Below are 13,782 nucleotides of genomic sequence, written 5' to 3' on the forward strand. Positions count from 1 at the left end.
GCACCTGGGTGTCCTTGTAAAAGTATAGCTCTATTCTGTAATAGATATGAAATATAACAGCGGCATTATCAAATTTATGTAAGCATTTTCCAAAAAAGATAAAAAGTAGACTTTTAAATTATTAAAAGAAATCATTCGAACGAGTGTTGCTTTGCTATTTTTATAACTACATTGTTCCGCTTCCCATTTTTATTTTCAGTGTTATTTTACTTTAATACTTTTCAGTACATTTTACTTTCTTTTAGTGGTTTCATACTATTTTTAATACTTTTCAGTACTTCTTAGTACTTTTAACAACTTAATACATCTTTGTATTTTTCAGTGTTTTGTCTTGTACTTTTCAATACTTCAATAATGTTTGAGTACTCTCCATTCATATCATTTTTGTACTTATTACTCGAGTTATTTTCAGTACATTTCAGTTAGTAGTAATGTTATGGTTCTTTTTAAAACTATTCAGTACGTTTGTGTTATTTTTAGTTTAAGATTATAATTACTTTTGGAGCAGCGCAGTCGTTAGGGTATGTGTGGCACAGTTCTGAGGTCATGAGATCGAACCTTACTGTGTGGAGTTTGCATGTTCTCCCCGTGCTTGCGTGGGTTTCCTCCGGGCACTCCGGTTTTCTCCCATATTCCAAAATCATGCATGTAAATGAAATGATCTGCATTTATATAGCGCTTTTCAAGTCAATGACTTCCCAAAGCGCTTTACATTGTGCTTCACATTTCCCAATAGCGGCCGTGATCTGTGCAGCCATGTAAGGCGCTAACCTGCTTATTGGGGGTTCAGTGTCTTACCCAAGGACACTTCGACATGTAACACGGACAAGCCGGGATTCGAACTGGGATCCCTTAATCCTAAAACGATCGCTCTATCTCCTGAGCTACTGCCGCATGTCAGGTTAATTGGCCGGTCTAAATTGTCCCTAAGTGTGAATGAGTGAGTTATTTGTCCCTGCGTGCCCTGCAACTGGCTGGCAACTGTTGTGTATGTAGTAGGGTTGTAGTAGGATTCAGAGACAGGCACGGACGGTACATTCATAGAGTGTTTACTTAACTTCTGCCTCGGTAGTTCTCAAGCACAAGTACAAGGCTGCACATTAGTATACAGCGACACCGCAGGAAGGGGAGCGAATTACACGACACCACATATTCCCTTTTTGTTAGAATAGGACATAAACAGTAGCATTAATCTGAAATACGCAATAACTCTTCGGTAAGTATAAGCTTATAGAAAACATACATTTCAATATTCAGATTAGACAGGGATCAGAATGGAGATTTTCATTTTCAGCTGAAATAGCCAGGGTCCAGGGGCCGCAGGCCCCGGCCAGGTCCAGGGCGGAGCCCGGTTGGGGGCTCAGGGGGGCCAACCCACCCGAAGCCAACGGCATTTATCTTATTTGCTATGTGAAAATTGCACTAGAATGAATTAAATCCAACAAAACAGAAACCATGTATTTTTTTCAGTTTTAAGATGTTTAAAACAATTAGGGGATTACAATGTTACAACCATCACCATTGTTGTGTTTTGATGATGAAGATGGACCTTGTATTTAGCTACTAATCAACAATATATATGAAAATATATACATTAATAACCATTCATCATTAATTTGAAAATAAAATGCACAAACTGAACATGCTTAAAGAAAATACATGTCAGTCTGTGACAGTCTTCTCCAGCCATGACCACTTAAATTTATTCTTGATTCCTTTATCAATCTCAGAGACAAAAGCCTCGTCTTCTTTTCTTAGTATTTTCATATTTACTTTTTCAAACACTCATTTCACCGTTTGAAAAGACCGGAAGGAGCGCCATGTTTGAGATAGCCAATGCTCTGAACAAAAGCTCCGCTGATTGATTATCAGCGAACCTATCGACCAATGGTAGGAGTCGATCTATTTGTTGTGTGTTATAGATCTAATGCGCTGCGCTTCTTTTTGCCGATTTTTCTCGCGATCTCTAACTGCTAACTTGGGGTGATGAAACAGTCACGCATCATACCTCACCCCCCCAAAATATTTTCTCATCGAATTAAGACGATTTACGGGAATGACCTTTGGGGTTCAAAAACAGCGGAAATCCGCTGATCCGCGGAAAATTCTGATCCCTAATTAGAGGTAATTATTTATCAAAGGTAAGCAATATTGTAAGGAACTATACTGTCAAAATCGGTAAGCAAAAATGTGTAAACCTTGTAAACATAAGCAGACTGTATGAGGATCACATCATAAACAAACATGACAATTTTTAAAACAATGAAACAATGAACATTCATCATGTCTTTTTTTTTTTGAACATCACCACATCTTTTCTGTATCTTTTTTTATTTTTTTTAAGTCACGTAATCTTGAAGCCATGCAGGAGCATGTCGTATTCTCGGTGCATTAGGAGAGGGATGTGGTGAGGGCACAGTTTCAGGTTCAGGTGGCTCAGCACCTTGGTTGCTTGGCAGGAGGCAAGCATCAGCATCAGCAGGCTGTGGCGCTGAAGCAGCAGCACAGGTAGAAGAATGGGCAAGGTGGAAAGCATTCCACACCTTTCCATCAGACAGCAGATAAGTGGCTGGACCCTTTTGGGCTACCACTGTCAGTGGCTTGGTGAACTTTGAGTGTCTTTTGGCAATGATTCCAGGTTTGCGGATGCGAACCGCAGAGCCAATCTGGAAGCTGGGTGATTTTGCACTGCGACGTTTGTCGGTGTATTGTTTTGACTTCCGTTGTTTGTTTTGTAGCATGTTGCCTTTGTCAGCAGTTGGGCGCATGGAGTGAAGAACTGTGATGTGAAGCTTTGCATTCAGTGCTCTACCATGCAACAGTTCAGCGGGGGACACTGAAGTCACGGCATGTGGTGTGGCTCTGTAGGTGTGTAAAAACTCAGTGAAGAAGGCTTACACGACACCACAGCAACCAGTTCACTGCCCGAAGTTACCCGGGATGGGCTCCGGCACCCCCACGACCCTACTGAGGATAAGGCATGAAGATAATGATTACTTTTGCACACACGTTTGTAGTTATCATTACATTTCAACAGATTTTATTACTTTTCAGTTCATTTAGTTGCCTTGCAATATTTTGATTAATTTTTAGCACTTTAAGGGCTTTTTCATAGTTTCTCTCAGTTTTTTTCCCCACTGCGTTTCAGTCACGTGCAAAAAATGTATTTACAGTACATTTGTGCAAGAACTATGCAACGGAAGACAAACTCGATTTGTGTTTCATCGTCCAGCACTTGAATTTTATTATAAAAATCCCGACAGACCAGCTCCATCTCAAAACTTAAATTATTTGAACCGAACGTAAAGGTCCAACATCTTTTTCACTTAAAAAAAACATAAAACACTTCAGCAAACATGCATCTTCGCACTTTTGAAAATACAGAAACCGTGAAAGAGCACAAATATACTTTCAAAAACAGAACTTTAGAGCAGCGAATACATTCTTTAGCCAAAATAGAAAACTAAAGCGGTGACAGTGAGCACTTTGGTCTCCTTCAAACACACACAATTATGAGTCGATTTGCAACATGCTGACACAATAGACCAGTTTCTTTTGACTTAAAGGGACAGTGTGCATGAGTCGACCACTTGATGTCACTGTGTTGTGCGGTGCAACGAATGCTGAAAAGTAGAAAGAATCCAAACAGCCATATTTTTCTTCTTTTTTTTGTCTGGACTTTCACAAGGCTTATGGGTACCCTTAATGGCAAGATGACAGATGATTGTGTCAGGTCCCTCATTGATAAGTTTATTCTGGTTTTAATATTGGATACCAGGAAAGGAGGTTGCATAGGATGCCAGTTTGTAATTTTAACCACTATAACTCCCTGTTAGTTATTTTGACTATTATACCTTGTTTACACCATTGTCACCATCAGTAAATGATGTTGCTATTCTTTGACTTCAACACTCTCTTGGGCGGTGCTGCTTTTTGTAACATGGGAAATTTAAAAAAGGACTCAGGGGAGGGCTTTTAGAACAGGTTAAACTCAGCATTGTGAGGGTTTTTTTTCCTTCACTCCTTCATATTAGGTATTTCACTATGGTGCGCAAGCATGAAACTGGTCTAAAGGTCAGGTAAAGAATGAAGCAAATTTTCCAAGGTATCTTTTATGTAAAGTGCATGTTTCTTTTGCTTTCCACAAAGCAGCCGCTTCAAATGCACAAACTAATACTGTAAACGGACCGATTGCACACTTGACGTCATGATTTGTTTTGCCTTGCGACCAGTCCAAAATGTGATTGAAACAAAAACAAAATATGCTTTAAAAAAAAAAAAAAAGGAAATCCCTATTTGTAAGATCCATTTTTGCTGTCCTGTGCCTACCTTTGCGAAAAGGACTGCCAGTTGTGAATTTTCATACAAACAGGTACCATTTGACGCATTGTACCTGAATGCTTTTTCTGGAAGGAAGGAAAAAAAAAAAACAATGGATCTTTGAAACACAAATAGAAAAAGCAGGAACACAAAACGACCTCACACAGCCTCAAAGATTAAAAAATAATAATAATTTAGGCTCAAGGTGTGTGATGTCATAAATAGTGAAGTTAAATAAAAAGTGAGAACACTGAGCAGGTAAATAGCTTGTCGAACGAAAAAGACGGTTGATTCGCCAATGTCCTCCATTGTCTTCATGTCACGATTTGATTTTCCAAAGCTGCACACAACAACAAAGCGTGTTATCCACACCTACATTGGCATTGCACTTTTAGTCAATCTCACCTTCAAATTGAATCCCAACAAGTCGGAAATGACTCCGGAGACAGCAGAAAGGATGACCACTTGCGTGATATTGTACAGCAGCGGATTCATGGTCAAGCCATACAGCCGGAACGGACTGTCCAGCTCCTGCCACAACACCAAGAGATCACTTTTCAGCAATTGATAATACGTCTGTTTTTGAAAAAGATAAGGTGAGCGCCACCTTGAGTAGTTTAGTTGCCAGTTTTAGGACATTGTTGACCAGCGTCAGCTCTTCTTTCTTGTTAGGCTTCTTCTCCATCTTCAGATACAAGTTGATCTGACACACACACAAAAAATCATTATAGTTTGAGAATGTTTTTAAGGTTTTGAACTAGAGTTTAAGGCTAAGGTTTCAGGTGAATATTAGGGTTTTCAAAGTATTTTTACCATTTAGAACTAGGATTTTCAGGTGATAATTAGGATTTTAGCATTTCAAGGGTTCGAAACAAAGGTTTGGGCTTCAAATAAGGATTTAAAGAATTTTAAGGGTTTCAGACCAAGGTTTTGGTTTCTAGTAGGGTTTAAAGTGTTTTAGAATTAAAGCACTTTAAAGGTTTCAAACTAGGATTTGATCTCAAAATTAGGATTTCAAATGTTTTTAAGGGGTTTCGAATAAATGTTTGGGCTTCAATTTAGGGATTTAACACATTTTTAGAATCTCAAATTATGGTTTCAATTTTGGCAGCATGGCGGCTGGGTGGTTAGCGCGCAGCCCCATGGTGCAGAGGCTCAGGGTTTACATCCAGCTACTGCAGCCTCCCCATGTGGAGTTTGCATGTTCTCCCTGTGCCTGCATGGGTTTCGTAAAGGCACTCCGGTTTCCTCCTACATTCCAAAAACATGCATGTCAGAGCAATTGGCCAGTTAAAATTGTCCCTAGGTGTGAATGAACAAGTAAGTTGTCTGTCTCTGTGTCCCCTGCGACTGGCTGGCAACCAGTTCAGGGTGTCCCCTGCCCACTGCCCAAAGGTAGCTAGGAAGGGATCCACCAGCCCTGCAACCCTACTGAGGATAAGCGGTGCAGATAATGAATGAATGGTTTCAATTTTGAGTTAAGATTTAAAGTGTTTCTAGTTTTCGAATGGGTTCCAAACTTTGGTATTGGCTTGATAAGTTGGTTTTAAAACGTTGCTGAGGTATAAAACTAGGGTTTCAAACTTGAGTCTGGGCTTCATATTAGGGTTGTAAAGTGTTTTCAGGGTTTTGAACTTGGTTTAAAACTAAGGTTTGAGCTGCTTTAGGGTTTTAAAGTGTTTTGGGGAGTAGGGCTCCTTCAAGAGGGGCGTGGGCTGTTGACCTTGGGGAACTTTTTATTTTTCTAACTTTCCAAAGAACCAGGTGCGATTGAACCTATACTACACTTGGGAGCAGTGGTGCTTTTGGTAGTGTTTTGTTTGCAATTAGACTCCACACAGTTCATATAGCACGGTTTAAGTATTGGGTATGAAAATAGACACTAAGTGGAAGGAACCCTAAAAGCACCAGTGTGTAATATTTGACAACAACACCATGATGTTGTCTATTGCGACGAAAACCAGTATCACACCATGCAACAAGACGAGGCAAACATGGCGGCGAGCTAAGTTGGTATTCCACTAGGCAAAAAAAAAAAAAAAGAATTTTCTACCAATTATTTATTTTTATAAAAATGAACATCAGTATGGGCAGCACAGCGGCGCAGTGGTTAGCGCGGGTGCGGCACAGTTCTGAGGTCATGGGATCGAACCTCTTGTGTGGAGTTTGCATGTTCTCCCTGTGCTTGCATGGGTTTCCTACGGGCACTCCAGTTTCCTCCCACATTCCAAAAAACATGCATGTTAGGTTAATTGACCGGGCCAAATTGTCCCTAGGTGTGAATGAGCGAGCGAATAGTCTGTCCCTGTGTGCCTTGCGACTGGCTGGCAACCAGTGCAGGGTATCCCCTGACCACTGCCCGAGGATGGCTGGGATGGGTTCCAGCATCCCCCCGCGACCCTAATCAGGGATCAGAATGGAGATTTTCATTTTCAGCTGAAATAGCCAGGGTCCAGGGCGGAGCCCGGTGGGGGGCTCAGGGGGGCGAAATAGATTTATAAATACCTCAGATTGGGATTTTCTGTCACACAGGGGAACCAGTGGTTGACTGCTGCTAGTATTTGAAGTGGAAGGATTTGAAACGGCCAATAATGTTGAACCGGTGGCTGCCGATTTTAAATGCGGATCCGAGTGCATAATTTGATCGCCGGCAAGCTATTTTTGCTTTGTGCTTGTTCATTTTAGCATGATCAATCAGTGCCACACAACCTCGCGTACCATGATTGATCAGATCGACACAGTATAGACACTTTGCTTTCCCTGGAACATCACACTTTGCGATGAACTGGCTCAAAGTTTCTGTAACTTCCTCGATCTTTGCGCCGATTTTAACGTTTACTGTGACAGTCTTCTCCAGCCATGACCACTTAAATTTATTCTTGATTCCTTTATCAATCTCGGAGACAAAAGCCTCGTCTTCTTTTCTTAGTATTTTCATATTTACTTTTTCAAACACTCATTTCACCGTTTGAAAAGACCGGAAGGAGCGCCATGTTTGAGAAAGCCAATGCTCTGAACAAAAACTCCGCTGATTGGTTATCAGCGAACCTATCGACCAATGGTCTAAATGCTAACTTGGGGTGACGAAACAGTCACGTATCATACCTCACCCCCCCAAAATATTTTCTCATCGAATTTAGACGATTTACGGGAATGACCTTTGGGGTTCAAAAACAGCGGAAATCCGCGGATCCGCGGAAAATTCTGATCCCTGCCTAATGTAAGAATTTCTAACTGGGGTTTCAAACTAGTGTTAGTGCTTGATATTGGGGATTTATAGTGTTATTACTGGGGTTTCGAACTAGGGTTTTAAATCTACGATTTTGGCTTCAAATTCAGGTTTTAAAGGATTTTTAAGGATTCAAACTAGGGTTTCAGCTTTATATAAAAGTTTTAAAGCATTTCTAGGTTTCGAAACTAGGGCTTTAAATCGTGTTTAAACTTGATATCAGAGTTTTAAGGCGTTTTCAGGGGTTTAGGACTAGTAACAAGTGTGCACATGTGGGTAGGCATCTTGCCTCACCTGTTCTGTGAGCATGATGGAGGTGTTGCTGTACTTTTTGCTGGTCTCCGAGCCCAGAGTGACGAAACGGAGAAGGAAAAGAGACAAGCTGGAGCACCAGATCACCAGCTCCCAGTTGTAGTGACACTCCAGGAAGGTTTCATGCACGTGCAGCAACTACACCGCAAACCAAAAATTTGACGATCATCGAGACAATGGATGAGTGAAAGGCGTATTTTTGTATGTGCGTTACCTGCGCGCAGCAGATAAAGACAACAGAGAGCGTTAACAAGAAGGCGGAAGACACGATGACATCAACGGAACGCTGGGGACCTCGACGCTAAAACGGAAGAATTGTGGTTTTTTTTCTTTGGAATCCAATATCAAAAGTTGCTTCGGAGAACACGGACTTCCGCTTTGATCACCTTCAGGTACGAGCGGAGTGACAGCCACATTTTGATGTTCTGCACCTTCTTCAGTCGGAAATGAGGAACTTCCGATTTTCTGGCTCGTCGTGCCGACGTCAGGTGACCGAAGAGCTTGGCGAATAGGAGCCTCTGAAACACACCCATGCTTTACATTCCTATATTCTACAATGGAAATATAATATTTACAATAAGCAAAAAAAAAAATAAAAAAATCAAGCGTTTTACCATGATATTTTCTAGGCAGACATATATTTCAACAAGGGAAGTTAAACTTTGAAAAGAAATGAATGAAGTGATGTGCACCTCAGCTCGAATCTCGGAAGCTTGTGCCAAGTATTTCAGATGAGTGGTTCATGAACCGCGGTTTGAGGTGTGTGTTGGTGTCGTATGCAGTGACGTTTGAAGTCCCGCGAAGTGGGTGTACCATGTGACTGATTCAGGAAATTATTTTCTAGCTTTGAGTGTGGTTCAAAATAAAAGCAGCAAAGAAACGCCCCCTTTCAGTACTGGGAATAACAGAAATATGAACTTCAAATTCTTTACAAACTTGCTATCACACATCTTTGCAACCCTGCTTCATCTGCACCATGAGAGTGGTTTTTTTTTAAAGGTGAACTTCTCTGCAGAAAAGAAACTGCCTGGGTCCAAAAATCTAAAACATTGTTTTTAAATAAAAAGGAATAAGCAGTTTATTTTACCTCCTCATTTCACTTTTTTACTTGTTGCATAGGCAAAAACCAACACAGAACCATTTATGACGCACTCTTGCGATGCTACTCTCAATAAACTCTTCAAATATATTATTTCATATAGAGCAGGGATGGTGAACCTGGTTGCTTAGGGTTTCTCTGCTCAAATACAGGTAATTCCAATTAACAGGATTTCTATCAAGCTCCTTAACAGCTTAGTATTTGCATAACCTAAATTACTCCAAAAACATGCAAGGCAGGACCGGGTTTGCCACCCCCGGTATGGAGCATATTTTACACCCACCAGTTTCTTTGCATGCACCAAGCATGTTATACATTTTTCTGTCCACATGATGGCGTAGTCAAGGAAACTGATCATCCTGAAGCCGCTACATGTGCGTGGGGAGCATTTCCATGCAGGGCTTTACCGTTTAATTGGGCTTAATTTTTCCATCACCACATGAATATCTGAATTCGTGAATGTGTGAATTCATGACACCCCATGTTTTTGTCCGCTATGGCTGTTGATTTGTTAACTTTCTCCCGCCTGGTTGAGCGCAGAACAGTGATGTTCGCTTACTATCGATGACGTGGAGGTCGCATGAATGCGTCTCGATTGTTTACACAGAAGTCACATTCAAAAAGATCAGATATCTATTGGATTTAGGACCACATATGAAAGTGGCCTGGGTGTAGTTTGAGAAAAATCAGATATGTGCCGTTCAGACTGACTTAAACAGATCGGATACAGGTCACATCCGTGCAAAAGAATCCTGATTTTCGTGCAGTGTGAACCTAGACTAAATCTACCTAGGTTTTAATGATGGTGTTTTTTCAGGAAACAAAATATATTGGGCAAAATATTCTGTCGGTTGGGTGAAATTATTATTTAGTGCATAACCTCATCTTTTACAATCTTTTATTACAATCCCTTTCTTTCTGGTCTAATCAATGTTAAATTACAAAAAAAAACAGTGTAATTAGGTATAAGATGGTTTCACTTGGCCCATTTGTTTCTGGTTTGAAAAGAAAACACTGTCCTCTGCTGGAAACTTTTTAAAACTGAGTCTGACTTTTTTTACGGGGGCATCTTTGTTTTGATACCTGCTTGTAAGTCCTTTCAGCCACACTCAGCAAGAAGAAGAAAAGCCAAATGAGGCACAGCCGCACCATGAAGCTGAGCGTTACCATGGTGACAACCAAGCTGTTCGAGCCGGTGCCGCACCCTAGCGCCACAGACAGCAGCTCGTTGGCCGAGAGCGCTGTCAGTTGATCCAAGTCGCGGTGTTGGGCCAACCTGATGACACATGTGGCAGAAATCAGGTCCGGGTGTACACGATTGGCCAATTTGTGTGTCATATTACCTGTAAGCAAATGGGGTTAGTCCCAATGTGACGGACACCAAATTGCCAAACACCTGGTAGCCGATGCCTGGAGTGTAAAGATTCACCTATAACACAAAAATACGTCAGCTTTTTTTGCCTAAAGCACATGTGGTGTTTTAAAGCAATGGTCGACAACCACCGGGCCGCAGACCGGTAACGGGTAATTTAGTCCTGGCCACACAAAAAGTAAAATAAGTTCCGCTAGTTTTTACCTATTGTTTTTTTACTGACATTGCAAAGTTTCAGACTGAACTTGAACCGGGGCATGTTGGAAACAAAGATTTTCGCCCGCAGAATTAACAGTGGAGAATAAATCAAAACAGATTTTTCCGCTTGTAGCCATTAAGCATAGAGAATGATCAACTCAAGCTCACTACATCATGCTAGAAAGAATGTCATCAAACATGCTGTAATAGGAAACCTTTTGGCAACGGAGTTGGAGGATGCATGGATCCCTAGGTCAAGAACTCAAAACAGGAACTACATAACACCAGCAAGCTTTTCATGGGGTTGGTTCCTTTGGTGAGTTTGTATTCTTAACTACTTGAGACGTAGAGATCAACGTGACGTTTTGTGTTGAATGTTACAATAGCAATCAGTGTTTCTATTAGTTCAATTCTAGCCTTCTTATGTGGAGTTTGCAGGTTTTTCCCGTGCCCTCGTGCACCCTCCGGTTTCCTCCCACATTCTAAAAACATGACTGGGATGAGCCCAGCACCTTAGCGACTCCCATTATTATCATTTTAGAAAAAGCAAATACATGTTAATGCCGCGCTTGGGCCAGCCCAGAATATATTGTTACACAATGAACCGGTCCATGGTACAGAAAAGGTTGCCGAGCACCGTTTTAGAGCTCACTCTGTTCATGATCATCCCACTGATCTCCAGGACGGACATGTCAGCTTTCTTGCACTCGTTCCCCTCCCAGACAATGGCGCTCACCCTCTCCAGGCTGGGATTGGAGCTGTGCAGCCAGGGAGAGTGGCCCTGACCACACAAAACCTTTCTTTACAGAAAAAAATAAAATAACGTGATGACAAAAGTTGCGTTCACTGACCTGATGGAAAGGGTCGTCTCTGTACTCCTTCTTGGTGGGGGGGCACACGGGCCTGCTCCCTCCTTCTCCGTCTGTGAGGGAGGACAGTTCTGGCATCAGGGATGAAGAAGTGCGAGCGCCTGTCTGAGGAATTTCGTTCGGGGACGCCTCGAATCTCTGACCCGTTTCCGAGGTGCATGACGACCTGCACTCGGCGCAGTGCAAGAAGTCCTCCCACAGCACGTCCTCCGTCTCGGACTCGTGCCGGGTGCTCTCAGAGTCTTGCGTCCTCAGACTGGAGCACCTAGAGCTGCAACTGGTGCCCGACTTGGGAACGTCCTGAGACAGAACATAAGGTAAGAAAAAAAAAAAAAGGGAAATTGTGTTTATTTTTCTTTCAGGGCATGAAACCAATCACAAAAATAGAAAATGCCTACCCGCATGTGCACACTTTGTTACTAGTCCGAAAACCTAAAAAGTCGCTTTTAAATGGGTCTGATGCGCTAGCCATTAAAATTGCAAGGATAATTTAATGAAAGGTACTAGCGCCTTAAACCGCCAGCAGAAGGCGCCGGTGTACCGTTTAAGATAAAAAATCATAGAGACTCAGATTTTCATTTGGGGCATGAATTCCAACTAAGTACATGCAAGTACAATCAGCAGATGTGACTATGACCTGAAAAATACTTGTTAAGGACAAGAAAGAAAAAAGCCAAAATGCGATATTATTTTAAACTAAATTTCTAGCGTCTTTTTTTAAATGACGGGCCCATAGACAACTGGGAATCATGGTAGGTGGGTAAAAGGCATTAGGTTTTATGTCATCATCAAAATATTTAAAGTCACCACGTTGTTAGTATTGAGCTTGGCCGTGAAGATATTGTCAAACATTAAACTAGTCTGTGGTACAGAAAATGTCGAGGACCAATGAAATACAGCATTACACTGCCGACTCATTAAGTCTTTACGAATTGCACAAGTTTCTGAACTCAACGAAGAGAAAGGCATTGTGGGAAGTAATTTGGTCATCCTGAAAGCTATACATAAACGTGAGGCCACACATATTCAGCGTTTGTCACATGCTTAGCCAGGGCTAAGAAAGGTGACACCAAATTTGATACCAATTTTTAATCTCTGTTTGCTCATTTCCCTAACATTTGTATCAGGTACTGTGACTAAAAGTAGTGTGATAAAGTGTTTAATTGCCTTTCCCTACATAATCTATGTCTCTAGTCGCCCGCTGGTTAGGATTCAGCACTCTTACCACTGCATTCAGGATTCGATCCCAGTTGCCACCATTGTCATTCAATTGTGGTCATCGATAATTATCAACTGATCAATTGCACAAATATGATAAAACCCAGTATGCATTTCCATTATTTTTCAAACATAAGGCGCACTTTCAAATGTCTGGACGATTTGGGGTTTTTGGGTGCACCTTCTAATCCGGATAATACGGTAGTTTTTTTTATTTTAAACATTTTCGGTGCAAATACACAAAAAAAGACGAAGCCAGATGTTAGTAGTTTTAAATCAAAAATTATTTTGGGCAAAGTGACAAAGTCCGTGTGCTCAAAAATTGCTATTGAAGGGATTTGCAATAAGTGATGCATGTAATATAACTCACCTCCACAACATAGTGTTTTTTGGAAAGCGTGCTCTTCCGGTTCCTCAGCAAGCAGTCGGCGGTAAACCTCTCGACTCCCCTACGTAGGGCGACGTAAGATGCATCGGCATCCTCCTCGCTGGACGCCTCGTCAGAGGCGGGCCCCTGCCGGACGTCGGCAAACGTCATAGTCAGCAAGGAGCGAATGGAGAAGGGTCGCACCGGGCGGATTACCTTCCCGCTAGCCGGGCGGGTGCGTGGAGGTGGCATGCGTGCCGTCCAGCATGCCTCGTTCAAGCGGTTGAGCATTTGACAGCGTTGCTCGTGGCGAAGTTGCAGACCCTCCTCACTGCTGCGGGTGGTAACGCGGCCATCCAAGGATACATAGCCATTGTCAGTTTCGGTGGACTTGTCGATGGACAGTTTGGACTTCTTGGACCTGTGGGACAAGAAGTTTTTTCAAAATGGAATCTGAACTACAGTAAGGGCAAGCAGAACTAAACGCCTCAGGATGGCCACTGCAAGAAGAAAAAAAGAAATACACACCCAGCTTTACAAAGATCATGCCAGAAATCTTGGAAGAGAGTTCCCAGGCTGTTTGCAGCGCTGGTTGAGTGCGAGTGCGTTGCTCCCTCCTGCGCATTATCGGAAGTGCTAGAGCCGTCACCTTCCCTAGGCACCTCCATCTGAGCGGCCTTCCTTAACTTCCTTGGCTCGGCAAAGAACAAGAGAGCACAGACACACTTAGAGGCCCGCCTGACCGGCCTTGGGCGTCAACACGATCGCGTCCCCAAAGTTTTTATTGTTGTTTTGTCT

At 42.1% G+C, this 13,782-nt stretch overlaps 1 protein-coding gene across 12 annotated transcripts in view; it reads right to left on the minus strand.

Annotated features, from left to right (window-relative positions):
• Window positions 1-1,032: 1,032 nt before the first annotated feature.
• phtf2 (putative homeodomain transcription factor 2) overlaps window positions 1,033-13,782 on the minus strand; it is a 32,075-nt gene continuing 19,325 nt past the window's right edge. For 5 of the 12 annotated variants that reach the window (XM_088347716.1, XM_088347714.1, XM_088347713.1 and 2 more), the window contains exons 7-18: window positions 13,513-13,674; window positions 12,988-13,405; window positions 11,382-11,699; window positions 11,183-11,311; window positions 10,304-10,389; window positions 10,044-10,236; window positions 8,248-8,379; window positions 8,076-8,162; window positions 7,844-7,999; window positions 4,928-5,023; window positions 4,726-4,851; window positions 3,214-4,660 (exon numbers count right to left, since the gene is read on the minus strand). In XM_088347716.1, the coding sequence (XP_088203842.1) occupies window positions 4,640-4,660; window positions 4,726-4,851; window positions 4,928-5,023; window positions 7,844-7,999; window positions 8,076-8,162; window positions 8,248-8,379; window positions 10,044-10,236; window positions 10,304-10,389; window positions 11,183-11,311; window positions 11,382-11,699; window positions 12,988-13,405; window positions 13,513-13,674 (1,924 nt within the window). In that variant the 3' untranslated portion in view covers window positions 3,214-4,639. Of the gene's footprint in view, window positions 2,968-3,213; window positions 4,661-4,725; window positions 4,852-4,927; window positions 5,024-7,843; window positions 8,000-8,075; window positions 8,163-8,247; window positions 8,380-10,043; window positions 10,237-10,303; window positions 10,390-11,182; window positions 11,312-11,381; window positions 11,700-12,987; window positions 13,406-13,512; window positions 13,675-13,782 lie in introns of those variants that run through there. The other 7 variants (XR_015852042.1, XR_015852040.1, XM_088347721.1 and 4 more) reach the window with 7 other exon arrangements.

Source organism: Urocampus carinirostris, chromosome 11 (genome assembly GCF_059441175.1).
Source record: "Urocampus carinirostris isolate Australia breed hairy pipefish chromosome 11, RoL_Ucar_1.0, whole genome shotgun sequence".
NCBI classification, from domain to species: Eukaryota; Metazoa; Chordata; class Actinopteri; order Syngnathiformes; family Syngnathidae; genus Urocampus; species Urocampus carinirostris.